We start from the raw sequence: 18,081 nt of genomic DNA on the forward strand, positions 1-18,081 counted from the left end.
CTTTGTGTCCTGAATTATGTACCTTTAGTGGTACACTGAAACAGTTGCCTAACCGTATACCTACCGCGTTATATAAAAAGATAAGCATACTTTGTTAATTCGTTATCCATGAAGTGCTAATAAGAATTATTATACATTTATACGAATCGATAGCTAAAAAATGAAGACCTAAAATTTGTGTTTTGGGCATATTAAATTTTATCTAACTTAAATTGTACACACTTACTCCAAGCTATATTTATGCCAAATTCTGATTCTCGTTTCAAATCGGTTAAGGTCATAATAAAACGGCAAAGCTAAAATATCATAAATCGCGTTAACAGAGTGTTTTAAGTGTTATATAATTAAAACACGATATAAATATGTAAAAAAAGTGTTTGATTTTTGATTTACCTATATTTTTTGATTCTTAAGGTTTTCCCTTCTTTAAACGATTTTTGTTTTTAATGGCATGATTATATTGAGAATATAACTCTATAATATAAAAATTTAATTTAAAATCTATCGATGGTTAACTAGTTGTAACGAATTGTACCTAATTAATTTGTGCAATAGTATGTTAAATCTAAAATTAGCTTATCACTTAACGGGTAATAATTTCCACATCACTCAACAAAATATTAATGCTTACAGTTAATTAACTATAAATATACATTTTCCTTTAAGTACAAAGTTAAACTGGAGTACTGTTCAATCTATAGTAGTAGTATTTTATGATTTAGAAATTCTTGTAAAAATGGAAATTTAACATTTAAAAGAATAATATGCTCTTATAAAAGTTAAAAAATATCATTATCTATTTATTGATATTATTAAAGTATTTTTTTTTTTATTATCATTATAATAACAGCACCATTATTCTTGATTTACATAAATATTATTTTACAGACGATTTTTTTCATACTCTTGGAGCATAAAACGAATATTTTACTGGCATAAATAATAAATATTGCATGATTATCAATAAATACAGGATTTATATTATTTTAAAACACCTAAAATATAATGCTTACATCTTTTAAAAAATCTTCTGTGTATAAACTTGTAACAACATGTAATATGTTGACACATTTTAAATATAATGAATGAAAAAAAAATCTTCAAATATTCTTATTATATTAAAAATTTAAAAATATACAAAAAAAAAATCAATAATTAAACATTTTTTAATTTTTTTTTACAACATTCTTTTGATTGATTTGTGAGGCGCAATCTTGCACTTGCGTTATTTAAGTAGACTGATTTGGTATCCAACTAAATAATCACGTAATCGTCATATTAAAAACAGAATTGAATAAGTGCAAACCATAATATTTGGATATTTTAACGTTTTATAAACATGGTATACGTTGACCTTTTAAGTATTAATACAACTTGCAAGCCTTGTAGGTTAGCCACTATGTTTAGTGAATGGTAAAACAACTTATGATAGGTGCTATAATAGCTCGTGTTTTTTTTTTAAAATAAAAAATCCGAGTACCGTAACATTAAAATTAATATTTTACTCTCACAATTTATGAAATATTTCAAAACATGCTCAATAAGCCAAATAGTTCTTAACCCGTGAAGTATAATCAAATGTGTAAAAAAAAAATGTTCCTATTAACTAACAATTGAATGAATAATCCACATATTTTACTCTCATAAGACTATATGCACTTAATAATAGAATGTAAAAACATATAAATCATTTCTTTAACTATCGTAAATTGAAAAAACAAAAGATTTTAATTTGTGATTTGTTAAAATGTTTCGAATATTAAAAAAAAAAAAACAAAAAAATCTTAATATCAATTTATGATTAATGGAATCATGATTGAACAGTGTGATTTCTTCGATTCAATGAATTGAAATTCAATTAAGCAACTGTTCCAGTTACTGCTGTCTCCCTTCTTTGATTCTTGAATGATTTATACTATCGTGTAATTATACAAAACTATAAGTAATAACGTTTTGACTTTTCTGATATAAAGAAGCACAAAGAATATAATACTCGTAATAGATTAAGCAAAGATTCGTATTATAGTTAGGTAACAATAAATTATTAAAATAATTAATAAATCATTATGATCTGCAGCATCATTAATATTCATTAATTGTTTTTGTTACAGCTTGACTAACACTTAATTCTTTGCATAATTTTAACCAGTATACCATATGTTACAATTTTGTACCCACAATGCATATTTGAATATTCATTTTGAAATTTTAAACACCTTGAGATACAACAAATATTTAAATATTATGTCGTTACATGTGTAGTAGGTATTGCAATTGAACAATGTATCTAAAACTTAATTAGTAATTAGTGAAGTTTAATGAAATATATACCTATGATGTGGAGTTTTAAAGTTTTCTAATTTTCTATCTCAGACTATATATTTATTTATTTTTTAAGTCAATATACAAGCTAAACTACATATTTTTTATAATATAATAAACATAAATAAACTGTTATACAGTTTATCAACATTTCATTGTTACCACTTATTGAAGCTATATTTCTTAATTTTTCTATCATTAAAACAAACTATTGAAACTATTTCCTTTTTTGTCTTTATCAATAATTATTGTATCAGAAGATTCGCGCTCTTCTTCAATACTTTGCTTAGTAATATATTTATGCATTCTTGGGTTAAAAGTCAATTGAATCGTGTTGAATATTCTTTAAATCAGGTATAATAAAGTAAAGAAAGTCTAAATTGTATTTAAGTCTGATTTTTTTAGTTGTGCCTTAAAGCTGCAGCGTGTTCATCCAGATAGTGTCATAAATTGTAATTTTGGTTTTCATAATTTAATAACTTATTAAAAGAGTATTAGCATTCGAGCATAAATAATTAGTTAGAATTTATAACAGAAATGAGTATATTTTAATTTAATGGGTAATTAAACATTTTGGCATATACCATGATGAGTTTGAATACTATAATATAAAAAAATGTTGTGATCTTCTTATTTGATTTCTAAATGTATTTTACATCTATTCTTCTTCATGTACACAATACACATCAAATGTCCAAATTAATGTTTAAAGTTCTTGAAATCCAGTTTCAAGAGTTCAAATCGTGATTTAACTGCTCAAATAGAATCAAATCGATCCATTTATTACGTGCTACTTGGCATCGTACTACTTAGTTCCACAGTACTTCATTCAATACATTATCTCTCATCTAATGTCTTATGAACCGTGCAAATCATCGCTAACTCGTTATCTTGCTTTATCTGATAAACTGATTTTTCGGATAAAATAACCATGGATATTTTTATTCATGTAATAAGAAAAATATATATTTGGTATTAAATATTTAATCTGTATTTAACTTATGAATATCGTCAAATTTTGATAACATGCATTCATCGATAATTTCGCTTTTGATACAAACCAATTTATGTACAATAAAGGAACTTATATAAAGCATTTTTTTTTAATTTATTCAAAATAAATCTAACATAACTTCTGATCTATAATTATGAAAGGCATATATACGACTATTAATACTTAAAATAATATGACTACATGATAGGTTTCAAAGTTACTGCAATTGAATGAAGGATGGCTGCAAAGATAAAATTAGTTTTTAATGTTAATTTTTTTGTGTAAATTTTGTGACCAATTCACGTTGATATGAAAAACCTGTATATTGTTTTGAAATATCAAGGATTAAGTTAAAATTAGTGAGACCTGAATTTTTTAGAATATTATAAATTTGTTTCAAAGATGATTAACTATGTTCAATTTAAATTTAAATATTATGGTTTTAAGATATCGTTGTTGTATAAATCATCGTCAGTTTTCTATTAATTATATTATAAGCCATGATTGCACATTATATTATTTATTTATGAATGAAATTTGATAATCATGTTCTAAAAATTACATACTCAAATCTGCGATCATTAAGTGATTTAGATCTGTATTTATAAAAAAAAAATAGTCAAAAAGTGGGTAAGTGGATGTTACTCTGCTGTACAGTGGGTCACATGCAGTAATAGATATTATTATAATTGAATTCAATGATAATATATCATTGTATACGAAAAAGGATTCTGAGTGGAGATGGTTTTTCAATCTAGGATATTTCAACTAAATAATTAATCATTTTAAACTTAATAAATATTGTCAAAATATAAACTTAAAACATTTATAAATAAAAATGTGCCTATGAATTTTCAATATTTTCTAACTGCTATTTTATTAACTAATGGGGAACCCTGTATTAGATTGATAAAGTTTTTGACTCAACTAATACGATTTAATGTATGGTTGTAAATTTAAAGTTTTTACAGTGAATTACAACAAAATAAGAATATCGATACAAGAGAAATCGAGTGAATATTCAATATTATTGAAATTTGAAATTTAAATGCTCATAAAAATTTAATTCAACTTTCTGATAGACATTTTTTATTTGATGAAAGTAGACAAAACTTTGTATTGAATTTTCAAATTTTAGATTTAAATAGATATATTTTTATGAATTTCTAACTCAAAATAATTTGCACATGATTTTTATGTATTTTGTCAAAATCCAAACTTTAAATGCTTACAAAGAAAAATATATGAAATATATTTTTAAACTACCAATATAAGAATATATTAGAATCCTTTTATTAAATGTTCGAACTAATTTAACTCATGAATACAATTTTATTTAAAACAATGAAAACGAAAGTGCCCGTTAATAGCTTAAAAAGTCAAAATATTTTGAAAATTGTTGAAAGATTTTACGTAGAAATTCCTGGTTTTCCTTAATTTTGTTTTTGTTCTAATCGAATCTTTAAAATTATTGGGAATTTTAATTTTTATCTCTTCAATGCACCAACTAGATTCACTTTCCAACCGGATATACTACTGAAGTTAAAAATCAATACATTTTTATTTTAAATACTTATCATGTACACAAACACAAAAATAAATAAATAAATAAACACACATATCATTGTAAAATCAATAAATTCATCGCTTTTTTCAGAATCCAAAATATTCTTAAATTAATTATGTTAAAATTATATATTTAAGTAAAGTTATAAAAAAAAATAGAAACGTTTCAGAGTCATAATTGTTTTTTATTAAAATACCACTCTGTATAACATATAATATAAATACAATTTTTAATTTCAACATAAAAATGTTCGTAAATAAACACAGGTTACTTTTGTACATTATGTTATTATAATCAGTGTATTTGTATAACAATTTAATTAGATAAAGTAATAAACACGCGCGAGTATCTGTCATTGCTTGGTCCAACGCTTTACATTAATTTTTACATAATTTAAACATATTGATTCAAATTGGTTGACAACTAATATATTGTTTAATTACTGAATGGTATTAAAAAGGGTTATCGTTTCCAGAAAAAAAATGTATGTCATCATATACAACCTACCTGAACATAATATATACTGATGTACACGTAAACAATTAATTTTTATTAAAAATCCAACCCTAATAATTCTAAAAAAAAAAATAACGAGTGAAACGTACATACATATTTTTGGAATACAGCAAAACAAAATATTAATCTATTTAAGATAAAAAGTACCTATTGCAGACATTGCGCTAATACCATAAGATTATAGTTATTTACCATGCTTTATTGGACAGTATTATAGTGATACAATTTTTAATCAAAATAACTCTATGATGCAAATGAATTTGGTATATTATACAAAATCTTCATAACCCATAAAATAAATAATAATTAGTTTAATTTTAGATTGAAGAATAACTGTTTTTATTCATCTAATTCTTAACCCTATTTAAATATAATTGTATCCTATGTATAATATACTTCATAGAATATTCAAAATTTATTTCTGTAATATACTATGTAACCATGATTTTTTAATTCTATTGTGAAACTATCGTGTATAAAGAACTTTATTTTATAACAATATAAATAACTTTTTCAAATAATTTAATAATTAAAGTGCCTAATAAATAATAATATATTTTTTTAAATAAGACAGGTAATTCGATCTATAATGAGTAATGAATAAACCACATTAGATTAATGAGTGTAAAGTTAGAAGTAAAGGTCTCTCTATAAATTATAATAAAAATAACAGTGATTGTGTTGGACATTCGCCACGAATGCCTTCATATTTAAAAATAATGAAAAATAATTACATACCTTAAATCAGCTCTTAATAAAACCTAAAAACAAAACAATTAACATTTTGTTAAAGATGTTTTTGTTAGAGTCAACCTAATTTTACATAGGTTTTATTTTAATTTTAATTTTTTTTCTCGCCTATTCTCTATCATCTGCGGGATTTAGTGAAATAAAGAAAATTTATAAAATTTTGAAATTTATAAAACTTCATTCAACCTTAATTTTTTTTAGAAAATATTTAAAGTATTGCAATTCATTTTTAATCTTTATAACCAAATGTTTTTTACAGGAAACTTTGTATTTAAAAAGTCTAACATATTTTTAAAAACTGCATAATAATATGTTATGAACATAATATTAAGGCTTGGCACATGCAGCTCATAGTCTATAATTAATCTAGAATATTATTTTCAAAACACTACCGGGATATCGGATAAAATGTAATTATAATAAACTTCATATTACAATAAATATTCACTTTTACATATGCCACCATTAGTCTATATATTTGGTTTCAATGACAATAGAATGAACTTTCCTTATATTTTATCAGTAGCTCGTTTAATTTTCAAAATCTTACAAAATGTCCATGCCTTTGAAGTGCATTTTCAGTTAGAAAATAGCTCGATATATATTGCGATGATTAATTTAACGACCGTACTTTATCAACGTACCATTTTCTATTTGATATAATTCTACAAGAACTTAAGACATTCTTAAACATAGAATTCAAAAATAATTCAATTCACACTGGAATTTAAAACAACTTGAAACTTATTGATTGTCTATTATAATTTATTATTGCATAATATTCACGATCAATTCTAGACTGATTCAAATATTAAATTATCTACAGTTAATTTATTATTTAATATTTGTATAATAATTTTAGTATTATTGTTAAAATACCAAGATAGAAGAATAAAATACCGTATCAAAAGAATAAAATTATTTTAAACAATATGCTGTAACCAATATTAAGTAAGTAATCTTGTTTCAAACTGTACATAATGTTCGAACTTTATTCAATTGATATCTCGTATTCTGCAATTCAATTAACCAGTAATCAACCATTAATAGCCATTAAATATCACGCACAATAAATTATGTTTATTTGTCAATTTACAAATAAAATATGAACTCCGACGGTCTGACGTTGGATAAGTTTTTGTGATTCCAATTTACTTAAAATATAAACAAAATAAACTGTGTTACATATTATTATGTAATATATTCTGTGGATTGAGATTAATGGTGTGCCTTTCAAAAAACTGAACATTGAAAAGCGTGTTAACCTGTTTTGAAAACACAAATAATTCATGACACAATATTATCTTAAAAGCATTGCATTGACTTTGATGTATTTTTAAAATATTAAATAAGGATTTATTTCTATGCGTCATTTTATATCAATTGTATTCAAAATCGTTTATGAATGTGTAATAAGTATTGAATCCATAGTTAAAAATGTATCAATATACTTTGTAATATATTATTCACCTAACTGTAATATATATAAAAATGTATAGATACAATTATTATTTACTTTTGCTTCAATTGTTGCATTTTTTTTTTGAATAATAATAATATTTTTGAACACATGCAACTATGTAAGTTTATCTATATATTGTTATACCAGACCTAATAATATTTTACTCCTATACATTTATTGTTATTTAACATTAATAACTATCATATCTGTGGATAATATCAAGATTCATCACGACAATCAACATATAAACTATTAAATATATGCGTAAAATAATTGAACAGATTTTTGTCTGAAAATCTCTAGTCTCATACAAAATTAAAAACTCAGATGACAAAATATTTACCTACTTGTCGCGTAAAATCTATATCGACAACCGAAGTAGAAAAACCCATAACGGTTTCATATCAACAACACATCAGTTAACTATTGTATGCGACATAATAATTCAAAACATAATAATATATTATCATATGTCTGAGCGTTTACCTTTTTTACTTACAGGTCTCTGAGATGTGCACGCAACACATTGCACACGCACATGTTCACGTCGTTTGCTATCAATAATCTTCTATGGCTGCTGTGGTACAGACTGGTCGTCGAGCATCCGACAGTCGTACTTCACAACGGGGTATGTAAATTTCTGAGCCATTGTGCATAAATTTAACAGAATATGGTGGGTAGGGTTTTCGAACCGAGCACAATAACAATATTTTTTTCCCTCCGCCGTTTTACCTTCGAATAGAAAATATTATGTTGTCACGACTACGCCCGCATATTACAACCACATATGAGATACTGCTCTGTTGTAATAACTTATAGAATAACAATATGTTTTCAAAATAATAATTTCCTATCAGTTTTTCATCAGGACTGTGTTTATTTTCATCGTACACAAGACTATACTGTGTATTTTTGATTAGCGTTGCGCTTTTATCATATTATTTAAATATACCGAAAACCTAACTTTTTTTTTTTCACTTTGGTATTATTAACTCGCCATACAGTTTTCCATAAATTTTCCATAGGTTTCTACCTAGTTTAAATATTCCAAAAAGTGTTTATTTTTCACGTTTCATATTATTTAACCGTCCAAACTTTATTAATCACGTTTACGTACTCGTAGTAGTTTATAATGTATCAGATACTATTTCTAATATTTTTTCAACAACTTCATACATGAACCAAGAACAAATATATATTATCTTTACTTGTAAGTAAACTCAACACTATTGCATGTTCATATTTGTTTCACTCGATGTAAAGAAATATTTTGTTTACAGTCGAGTTGTGAAATATGAATCTGATGGGTTCTTATAATGTGCCAATGCGTGGCTTACCCCTTTAACCTAATTTGTAAATTTGTATTTTTCACAATGAAAAACAATAATTACTTATGCAATGTTTACGGTAATGTAATTTATAGGTATAGATTTTTTGAAGTTATATATTTAGTGTCGACTGTCCATACAATGTTTTATAAAAATTAAGACACTAAGTATAGATGCTATAGCCAATAAGTATTCAATTTTTTAAATTTTAATTAAAAACTAATGTTTATCTTTATTAACCATAAGAGCAATATCATGAAGTTAATTCGTTTAGTTGACAATAAACAGGCTATAATTTTGTAGCATATAGGTACTATTAATATGTAAAAAATTAATTAGCCGACTAAAAATGTAAAGACTTAATATTCAAATATACACCGTAAAAGTACTGTATTAAATATCATATGATACTATTGTATTTTAATATTTTTCAAGGGTTAAGAATCCTACAAAAATTTCTGTCCTGTCAAGTCAAAAAACTTGAAAAATAACATGAGAGCTTTATATATACATGTTTAGGTACGAAATGAGTCTCACAAAGACACCATCCACTAATATTTCAAATCACATTGGTTTACGTAAATGACAAATCTACCCAAGTATTTCGATGTAATGTTTATGTATATAATTCATTAAATGGCAATATAATATCTCAAGTTTTATCTCTAATTAGGTATAAGCTCCAACATTTAATTCAAGAAAAAAATCTTGTTTTCATAAACAACCCCTTATTTCTAAGAATTATATCAATTACGGACATATATTTTTAAGTCATTTATTGAATAAATTAAATTTTAAAAATTCATTTTGAGTCCGTTTCAGAATTTAAAATGTATATTTCTCATTAAATGAATGTAATGCTACTAATTGTTTCCACTGTTAGAATAGTAAAGTTAAAATATAGCATTTAGATAGACGTGTAAATCTTATCGGTGTTAAATTATTGTTAATAATATTATACCAAACCACAAGAACTTCAACAAGTATATAATTAAATACACGTATTTACTGTTTTTAGATTACTACTATTTAATTTTTAAAATTAAGTTTCAATTTATTTTGTAAAATTGTGTTAATAAATCGTTATATATTTAAAATAAATTAAAACCAAAATATTAAATACGAGTTTATGATTTTAATTATTATTTTAATAACATAGCTGTAGTCTGTAGTGTTAAAATGTATTTTCAGAATCATTATTTTTCATCCATATGAAAAAACACGAAAATGGAAGTATTTTACCCTAATTTCAAAAGATATTATTAATGAGCTAATTTAATAATATTTATTTCATTTGAAACTGAAACTAACATTTAAAAACCTATGCATAATATTATATAAAAATAAAATCCTATCGTTGTATTACTTAACAACTTACAAAAATTAAGTTTTATGATTAAAACCAAAATTCCTTTTACAATTTTGAACGTAGGACTTTAGGAAAATATTTTTATTTTTTTATCTAACATTTTTGTGCCTATAATATTATATTCTTGTACAAGTTTTGTATTCAATTGTATTTAAATTAATAAATGATTAAATTTACTAGAATCTTGGTTCATACTAAAATTGCTTTGCTGTAGTGTAAATTGTTTTAATTTTATTATGTAGCGTTTGTAATATTCATACCAAATGAAGAAAATATGTATATAACCTTTATAAGTGTGTACAATATATAAAACATAAAAAGCGAAAAAATATACACGGATGCATCCAAAAGCCCTACCGGGGTCGGGGCTGCAGTTATTTGGAATAACATGGAATCCATGTACAAACTCCCCAGTGCCTGCTCCGTCTTCACAGCTGAATCATTCGCAATAATCAAAGCCCTCGATTTAATAACCGTTCACCAGCTCCAAGACACCATCATATTCACTGACTCCCTCAGCGCCATCAACAATATTAACAATACCAATAACCCATCAGACATCGGTCTTCATATTCAAAACAAAATATATACTCTACAGAAAAACAATAACTTCAAAATCAAACTTTTCTGGATCCCCGGTCACTCCAACATCATTGAAAACGAGCGCGCCGACCTTGCCGCTAAAACTGCAATCACCTCTACACTATCGTCTCCCACCAATATCATCGCATACAGGGACATACAAGCACTGATAACTAACAAATGTTATCTAAGATGGCACCAGCAATGGTTATCTTACTCCACCAAACTTAATCAAATAAAACACAACACAGACAATTGGACATTTCCCATCGAAACACCCAGAAAATTCGAAGTCATCATAACGAGACTGAGAATCGGCCACTCTCAAATTTCGCACAGTTTTTTAATGGCTAAAGAAGATCCTCCAACATGCGCAACATGTGGCGTCCAAATTACCATTAAACACTTACTCACCGAATGCCGCACATACCACAACATCCGATCAAGCCTCAACCTTTCCGAATCACTCTCCGAAATACTTCAAAATCATCCCAAGGCCATAACAGACATCATCCAATTCATCACAACAGCAAACCTTCAATCCAAAATCTAGAATTAAGTTCTCTCATTTATGTTTCTTACTGTGAATATTTAATTTAAGCTATTCATATTTTGTAAGCCCAATGGTCTATGCTGCCGAGGGCTCTTTCCTAATAAAAAAAAAAAAAAAAAATATATAAAACATGAAAATACAAATAATTGTAAATTTAAATTCAAAGTTAAATATTGAAGAAAATCAAAATTAATATTTTGATGTTTATTGTAGTGCAAGTACCTAATAGTTAATACAAAGAAAATAAAACTTAATTTATCTCAATATATTATATTTAGAAGTTATATTGAGCAAATAATTACTTTACAACTTGAAAGTATAATTATTATTATGTTATATATACCATATTGCACCCACACATTTTATAAACTTGATACATTTTAGGAAATTAATTTTCTAAAACACATTTTTATTGCAGCAAATATACTTTTTTAAATTATTTTATTATTTAAGCGGTTGAGCAATTTAACAATTTTAAATTACATTTTTCCATTAGTAAGAACTTAAATTTATAACAATGATACGTTGAGGTATTTATTAATTTCACAAAATCGTTTTTTCTAAGTAAAAGTTACGTTTATAAGGTACTAAGACAAACAGATGCCTTGACGTGTATTTTAACAAATGACAAGACACATTGGCTTGCTATATAATATTTCTTAATGATTTTTCAACCGCGTTGAATTCCATTAGTTATCAAACAGTCACACCCATTCAATAGACCTTGACAAGTGAGCTATAGTCAATAAAAGCATTGTTGTATTATTTTATTCAACTATCATCTAACCATAGACTAATATACTTGGCACCAAAATATAATTATAAACAATTTAGCTATTTATCAGATATATTTTAATAAATAATAATCTCCATGTATATCAATCATTGTTTTAGTTTTTTGTGCTTTTTCAGTCAGGTAAAATGATCGGAATGTTTTCTCTCTTATTTTTTTTTTTTTTTAAATTATTCTGCAATATGATTGTTAATATTTATCTTAATGATTATCAATTCAGTGAACTAAACCCCCTAGTTTTATCGGTGTATTTTTCTGTATTTTTAACGTTAAAAAATCATTTAAGATGAATGGCATGTAATCATGAATCTCTTAAGCGTTATTAAAAAAGAAAACGTATATTCGTAAAATATTTAACGTGAAGGGCTGCAGTGAAATTATATTCACTCAATACGACCGTAAGGTAAACCTATAAAAGTGGAAAAAAACTAATCGTAAAATTCAAACTATTTTTAGCACGCGTTGGATTTATATTTATTAAATCCAAATAAGCACTCAAGCACTGAGGGACTAAAGAAATTATATTGTTTTATATTATTTATTCATTTTTCTTCGTTAATTTTAATTTTGAAATAAAACAAACGTTATAGGTAGTACCCACGGTTTCAATTATGATATTTTGTTAATATCGGATAATAAGCAAGTTTAATCATAATATTATGTATCACGAATTCATGAACATGATACATTTTAGTTTAAATCGGCTCAAATTTTATCAAATGCGATTATTTGAAGATTTGTTAAAGTAGAGTTAAGAGTAAATATTATCAGTTTTAACTAAGCTCAACTAAGAATATAAATTAGGCTTCAAATAGTTTCCTTATAAATCTAATTCCTCTTTATAACTCACTCTAAACAGTTTTCACTAAATTGTATGATTACATTTATTAAATTAATCGCGTCTGATAAACTCGCAATAGATTTTAAGTATATTTTATAGTTGTATACATTTTTTAATTTTTTTTTCGTTACAGAAAATTTACTATAAAATAAAATATTACATTTAAAAGGGTCACCTAATATGCAAAAATGGTCCCCCAATATTATGCTCATCATGCGGTACTCTTATCTCGATTAACCACATAATAATTACGGAATATCATGCATACACCAAACCAAGAATGATCGCAAAACTTCTTGAACATATTTTAAAATCTTTCGACCTCAACATAATATCCTCACTCACAGCCACCATCAAACTCGTCATTTAAGCAAATCTTCAAAATAAACCTGCAATAAAACTATTATTAAAATGTACAAATATTTGTGTTTTAGAATTTATAATTAAAGTTGAATTGAATTTTTGAAATTTTTGAAATTTTTAAATTTTGATTTTATATTAAAAAATATTTTGTATGCATGCGAAAAAATGTATTACAGTAGCCTAAAACTTGATGTGAGGCGGCCTAATAGTACTACACTAACGAATCGCCTTAATAATAATCACAAAAATAATAATAGGTACCTAACATTAAATATCTGTAACATATCTAAATAATTTGAATACGATGTTATTGATATTGTTTTAAATATCTTTTTCTACTTGAGCTTAATATGTTCTTTATTGTTGTTATTATAATTACGTGTTATACGGTTATAATTTTACTATATCATTGTTATGTTTTTCACCAGAATTTTCAGTCATAAATTAAACGCGTTTGAATGTTTGCTAACAATATTATATTATTTTTGATTTAATGTTCTTGCAGTGGTGGTGTCAAATACTACATGTTATTCTGCACTATTTTTTGCTAACCAACTACGCATGGATGTTGGCCGAAGGTTTTTATTTGCACACTCTTCTCGTGTTCGCCTTTACGTCCGAAGATACTCTAGTTCGATGGTCTTGGACTTTGGCCTGGTCAACGCCGTTGGTCGTAATTTCTCTGTACACATTACTACGAACTATCAATGACCACACGTCTGAGTGAGTAAAACATGTAATATGTTAAAAATATTGCTTTTTTTTTTAGCACGTAGGTATATGTATGTGGTATAGTCACAAATCATAGATATACAGTGACAAATATATATTTATCTGAAATATCGAACAGTTTATCGATTTTCGAACAACTCTTGATAATGTTTTATTGAAACTTCATATTAACCAATTAACGTATGCATTTACCATAATTAGATTAGGATATTAGGGACAACAAAACATTTTTCAAACTTATATTTTTAAACCTTTTCAATATTTACATGAATTTATATTATATTTATATATTATTTAGATTTTAATTAAGCATAGCAATTATAGTTATGTGAATCAAAGAGAGTCAGATGTACTCAATAGGTTAAATATCCTAATAATGTCAATTACCAAACTAGAATTAATCGAAAACATAAAGGAATACTACAAAACATCTGAATACAATCAGATATACAGACAGTGTCAACATGCATAGAAGATTTTTTTTGTGAAGTAAAAAATAATTTTCGTGCACGTTAAATTTACAGCGAAGTATTTTCAGACAATTGAACGACAATTAAATGGGCATGATCTTAGTAATGTATGGAAATAAACTCGATAAAATAAATGTAAAAATTAAAACCGCACAAGTATTGTGATTTTTAGTAATAATCCAACAATCAATTAAAATTTTTTAAACGAAAACAAATTACTTTGTTTTATTTAGATTGACCGATAGCGGTGCATTTTTAGTTACTACGATGTGTCGTATTGTATTGTCACGACTTCATATGTGTTGAATATAATTCAAAAAAATAAATAAACAGTTTTATTTAAAAACAAATATGTAAATTGTATTTTATACAAAATTAAAATTAAGTTCAAATAATATGAGTAATGCAGTTAAATTGGTATAACCAACAGTATTAATTTGAAAACATTGAAAAAAATTCTAATAATTAAATAATAAAGTTTATTTTTGTAGGTATATATTCACAATGTGCCTATATTATGTACTTACATAATATATACTTAATTTATATAAAACTATATTGACAACAGTAGTCATAACCAAAATCAGCTAGAAAAATAAGTATTTACAACCATTATTAATTTATTCGATGTTTATTGACAATTAAATGTTGACAGATAATTTTGTGAAGGCACCTAATTGATTACACTCATAAATATAGAGTTTTTCAATTTAATTATATTTATTTAAATGGGTACCATAAAATATATTTTGAAAAATTATGTCCTGTTGATATAGCGAACGTATTTAGAGTATAAAATATACGCTAAAGGTGAACATTTAGTTAACGATAAAATGTAAACAATTTTAAGTGCACCAGAAATCACCTTAAATCGTTCTAACGGTAAATTTATTGCGGGTTGCCATTTATCGACAATGTATTCCAATGGTGTTTTCTATATTCTATTTTACATCTATAATGTAATTAATAAAATAACAGCAATTGAGAATGCGATCAAATATCTTTTAAAAAATCGTTCATCAGAATAAGAAAAAATATTGAAAATCAATTAATATTGGTAGTTACTTATCCATAATTCTTAATTTTCATTTGTGATAACTACTTAAAGAACAGAAACCGAAACAAAATATACCAAGCACTTAATCGACTGATAGTATTAATCTAATGCAATTCATCAAGAATTCTATCCACACCAATTTTATCATTTATTCAAATTCTGATTATTGGAATTTACAAAAATACTTCAAGAATACATTTTCAGATTTAAGAGATTTTTAGTCGTACTTATGGCACGATTAGTAGTAGTTACTTCAGATACTGTGTTCTGTGGCGATACAAGCTTCTGTTTTTCAAATGATACGCTCTTCAATCCTCAGTAAAATATTTAGTAAATAATTTATTAAAAATTGATACTACATAACACAAGATTCAAACGAGTAACATTTCAGTAATCAAAAACGTTTGTGTTAAAGAATAGTTCTCAAAAATGGTTTTATTACAAAAATTTATAATTCATGTAAAATCGGATATATTATTTATCACACTTGGACTATTTTTATCAATTGTGAATGTTCATGGATTAATATAAACTCTTAAAAATTTTAACTTACTTCCATATCTTTCAAACCCATTATCATAGGCGTAAGTACAGAAAGTTAAGTAACTCAAACACTTCTTGTTCGAATTTTGATGTCGATACGACAATATTTTCAAAAATAATACCTCTTGTATTTTCAATAAAACATGATAAAAATAGTAACCATATGTAGTTAGCATCATATAAACATTGTAATACCCTTAACATTGTATCTTAACAAAAACTAATAACCTTTGTTGTTGATGTTTTTTTAGTTCAATAAAAAAAAAAAAACATGATAATCAGGCCGATTACTATTATTATTATTGCCTCTTACATAGAAATTTCAAACATTTTATTTAAATCGTAAATTTATTTTTAATGTAAACATTTAATTGGTTTTATAAAAAAATACTCTTTGGATGGTATTTATAAAGATTGTTATCTTATTAAAATAATAATAATTAATCCTGAATTTGATACAACTTAACTATTTGATGACCTATGACTATTTCCAAATACGTTTATTCAGATAAGTAATTTGAATTATATTTTATACCAATAATAGAAGTATTTACAAAATATAATATGGTTGAAAGGAACTGTTTATTTTTGCAATTAAACCACAATAACCACATTAAAAAAAAGCGGGTTAGTCGTGGATGTCGCTCTGCTGTACAGTTGGTTACTGTAATGGATGGGATTAAATTTGAATGCAGCAATGATAGGTATCATTGTATACGAAAACGATTCTGAACGGAGGTGATTTGTCAGTCTAGGATATATTATATTTAATATTATCATATATTCTATTTTTCAATTAAGACGCATTTTGCATAAGGAATGCTAATCAATTAGTGTAGTTATCATGTAGTTATTGTAATTCATAATACCTTATATTATTATAGATATACATATACCTGGTTTGAGGATAAATCGTTATATATCATTACGCGATTTTATAAAAATTTAAAACTCAAACACTCAAAACATTTTTCCTATAATGACACTTAAAATTTTCTCAATAGCTATTTGAAGGAAAACTTATGGAAAATGTAGTGTTGAATTTTATAACCTTAGATAAAAATACAAACAATATTATGAATTTTGAACTACAAAATAATTCGAAAATATTCATAGTTTTGACGAATTTTTGTCAATATTTGAAATTCAAATGTTTATAAAAATTTAATTTGCATTTCCGGTGGACATTTTTTTTGTGATAAAGATTGAAAAACTTGTAAGAAATCTTATATTAAATTTTTAAATCTTAGTTTAAAAAAGAAATTTTTTTATTAATTTCTAGCTTAAAATAATTTGTGAATTTTTGTGATTTATACGTATTTTGTCAAAATTCAAACTTTAAATGCTTATAAAAAAAAAAATTGTAACTATGAATTTATTTTATTTTTCAACTACTATTGTAATAATATGTTAAGAGCCTTGTATTAAATTTTCAAGATTTTCTACCTAAAAAATAAATTTTTATCGATTTAAAAAAAAAAAAAAACTAATAATGATTGAAAATTGCATATACCTAAGAATAGTTCAACTTAAGTCAAATTTTTTTAAAAATTTCCTGGTGGATAGAACATAGGTATTTATATAAACATTCGGTGAAAATGTCATGTATCAATGGTCATTCGTTTTAAAGTTACATAAAAAATCAAAATTGATTTTGTCGAAAACTGATTGTACGTAAAATTTCCTGTTTTTCCGTTAATTTTTAGTTTGTTTATCCCGATTATTTAAAAAAATATTAAGAATTTTTTACTTTTGATCCCCCAAAGTATCAACAAGATTCACTTTCTGATTTAACAAGGTACTGAAGTTAAAAATCAAAGCATTTTTACTGCCCCAAAA

The 18,081-nt window shown here is 25.1% G+C and overlaps 1 protein-coding gene across 2 annotated transcripts in view; it reads left to right on the top strand.

The window, feature by feature from the left end:
- The window catches only part of Dh31-R (Diuretic hormone 31 Receptor), a 171,735-nt gene that overhangs the window by 113,902 nt on the left and 39,752 nt on the right, over positions 1 to 18,081 (top strand). For both annotated transcript variants that reach the window (XM_089220048.1, XM_089220050.1), the window contains exons 6-7: positions 8,113 to 8,239; positions 13,946 to 14,163. In XM_089220048.1, coding sequence (XP_089076174.1) covers positions 8,113 to 8,239; positions 13,946 to 14,163 — 345 coding nt within the window. The remainder of the gene's footprint in view (positions 1 to 8,112; positions 8,240 to 13,945; positions 14,164 to 18,081) is intronic.

Source organism: Diuraphis noxia, unplaced genomic scaffold, assembly GCF_037042655.1.
Source record: "Diuraphis noxia isolate RWA-SAM2 unplaced genomic scaffold, SU_Dnox_SAM2 contig0002, whole genome shotgun sequence".
NCBI classification, from domain to species: domain Eukaryota; kingdom Metazoa; phylum Arthropoda; class Insecta; order Hemiptera; family Aphididae; genus Diuraphis; species Diuraphis noxia.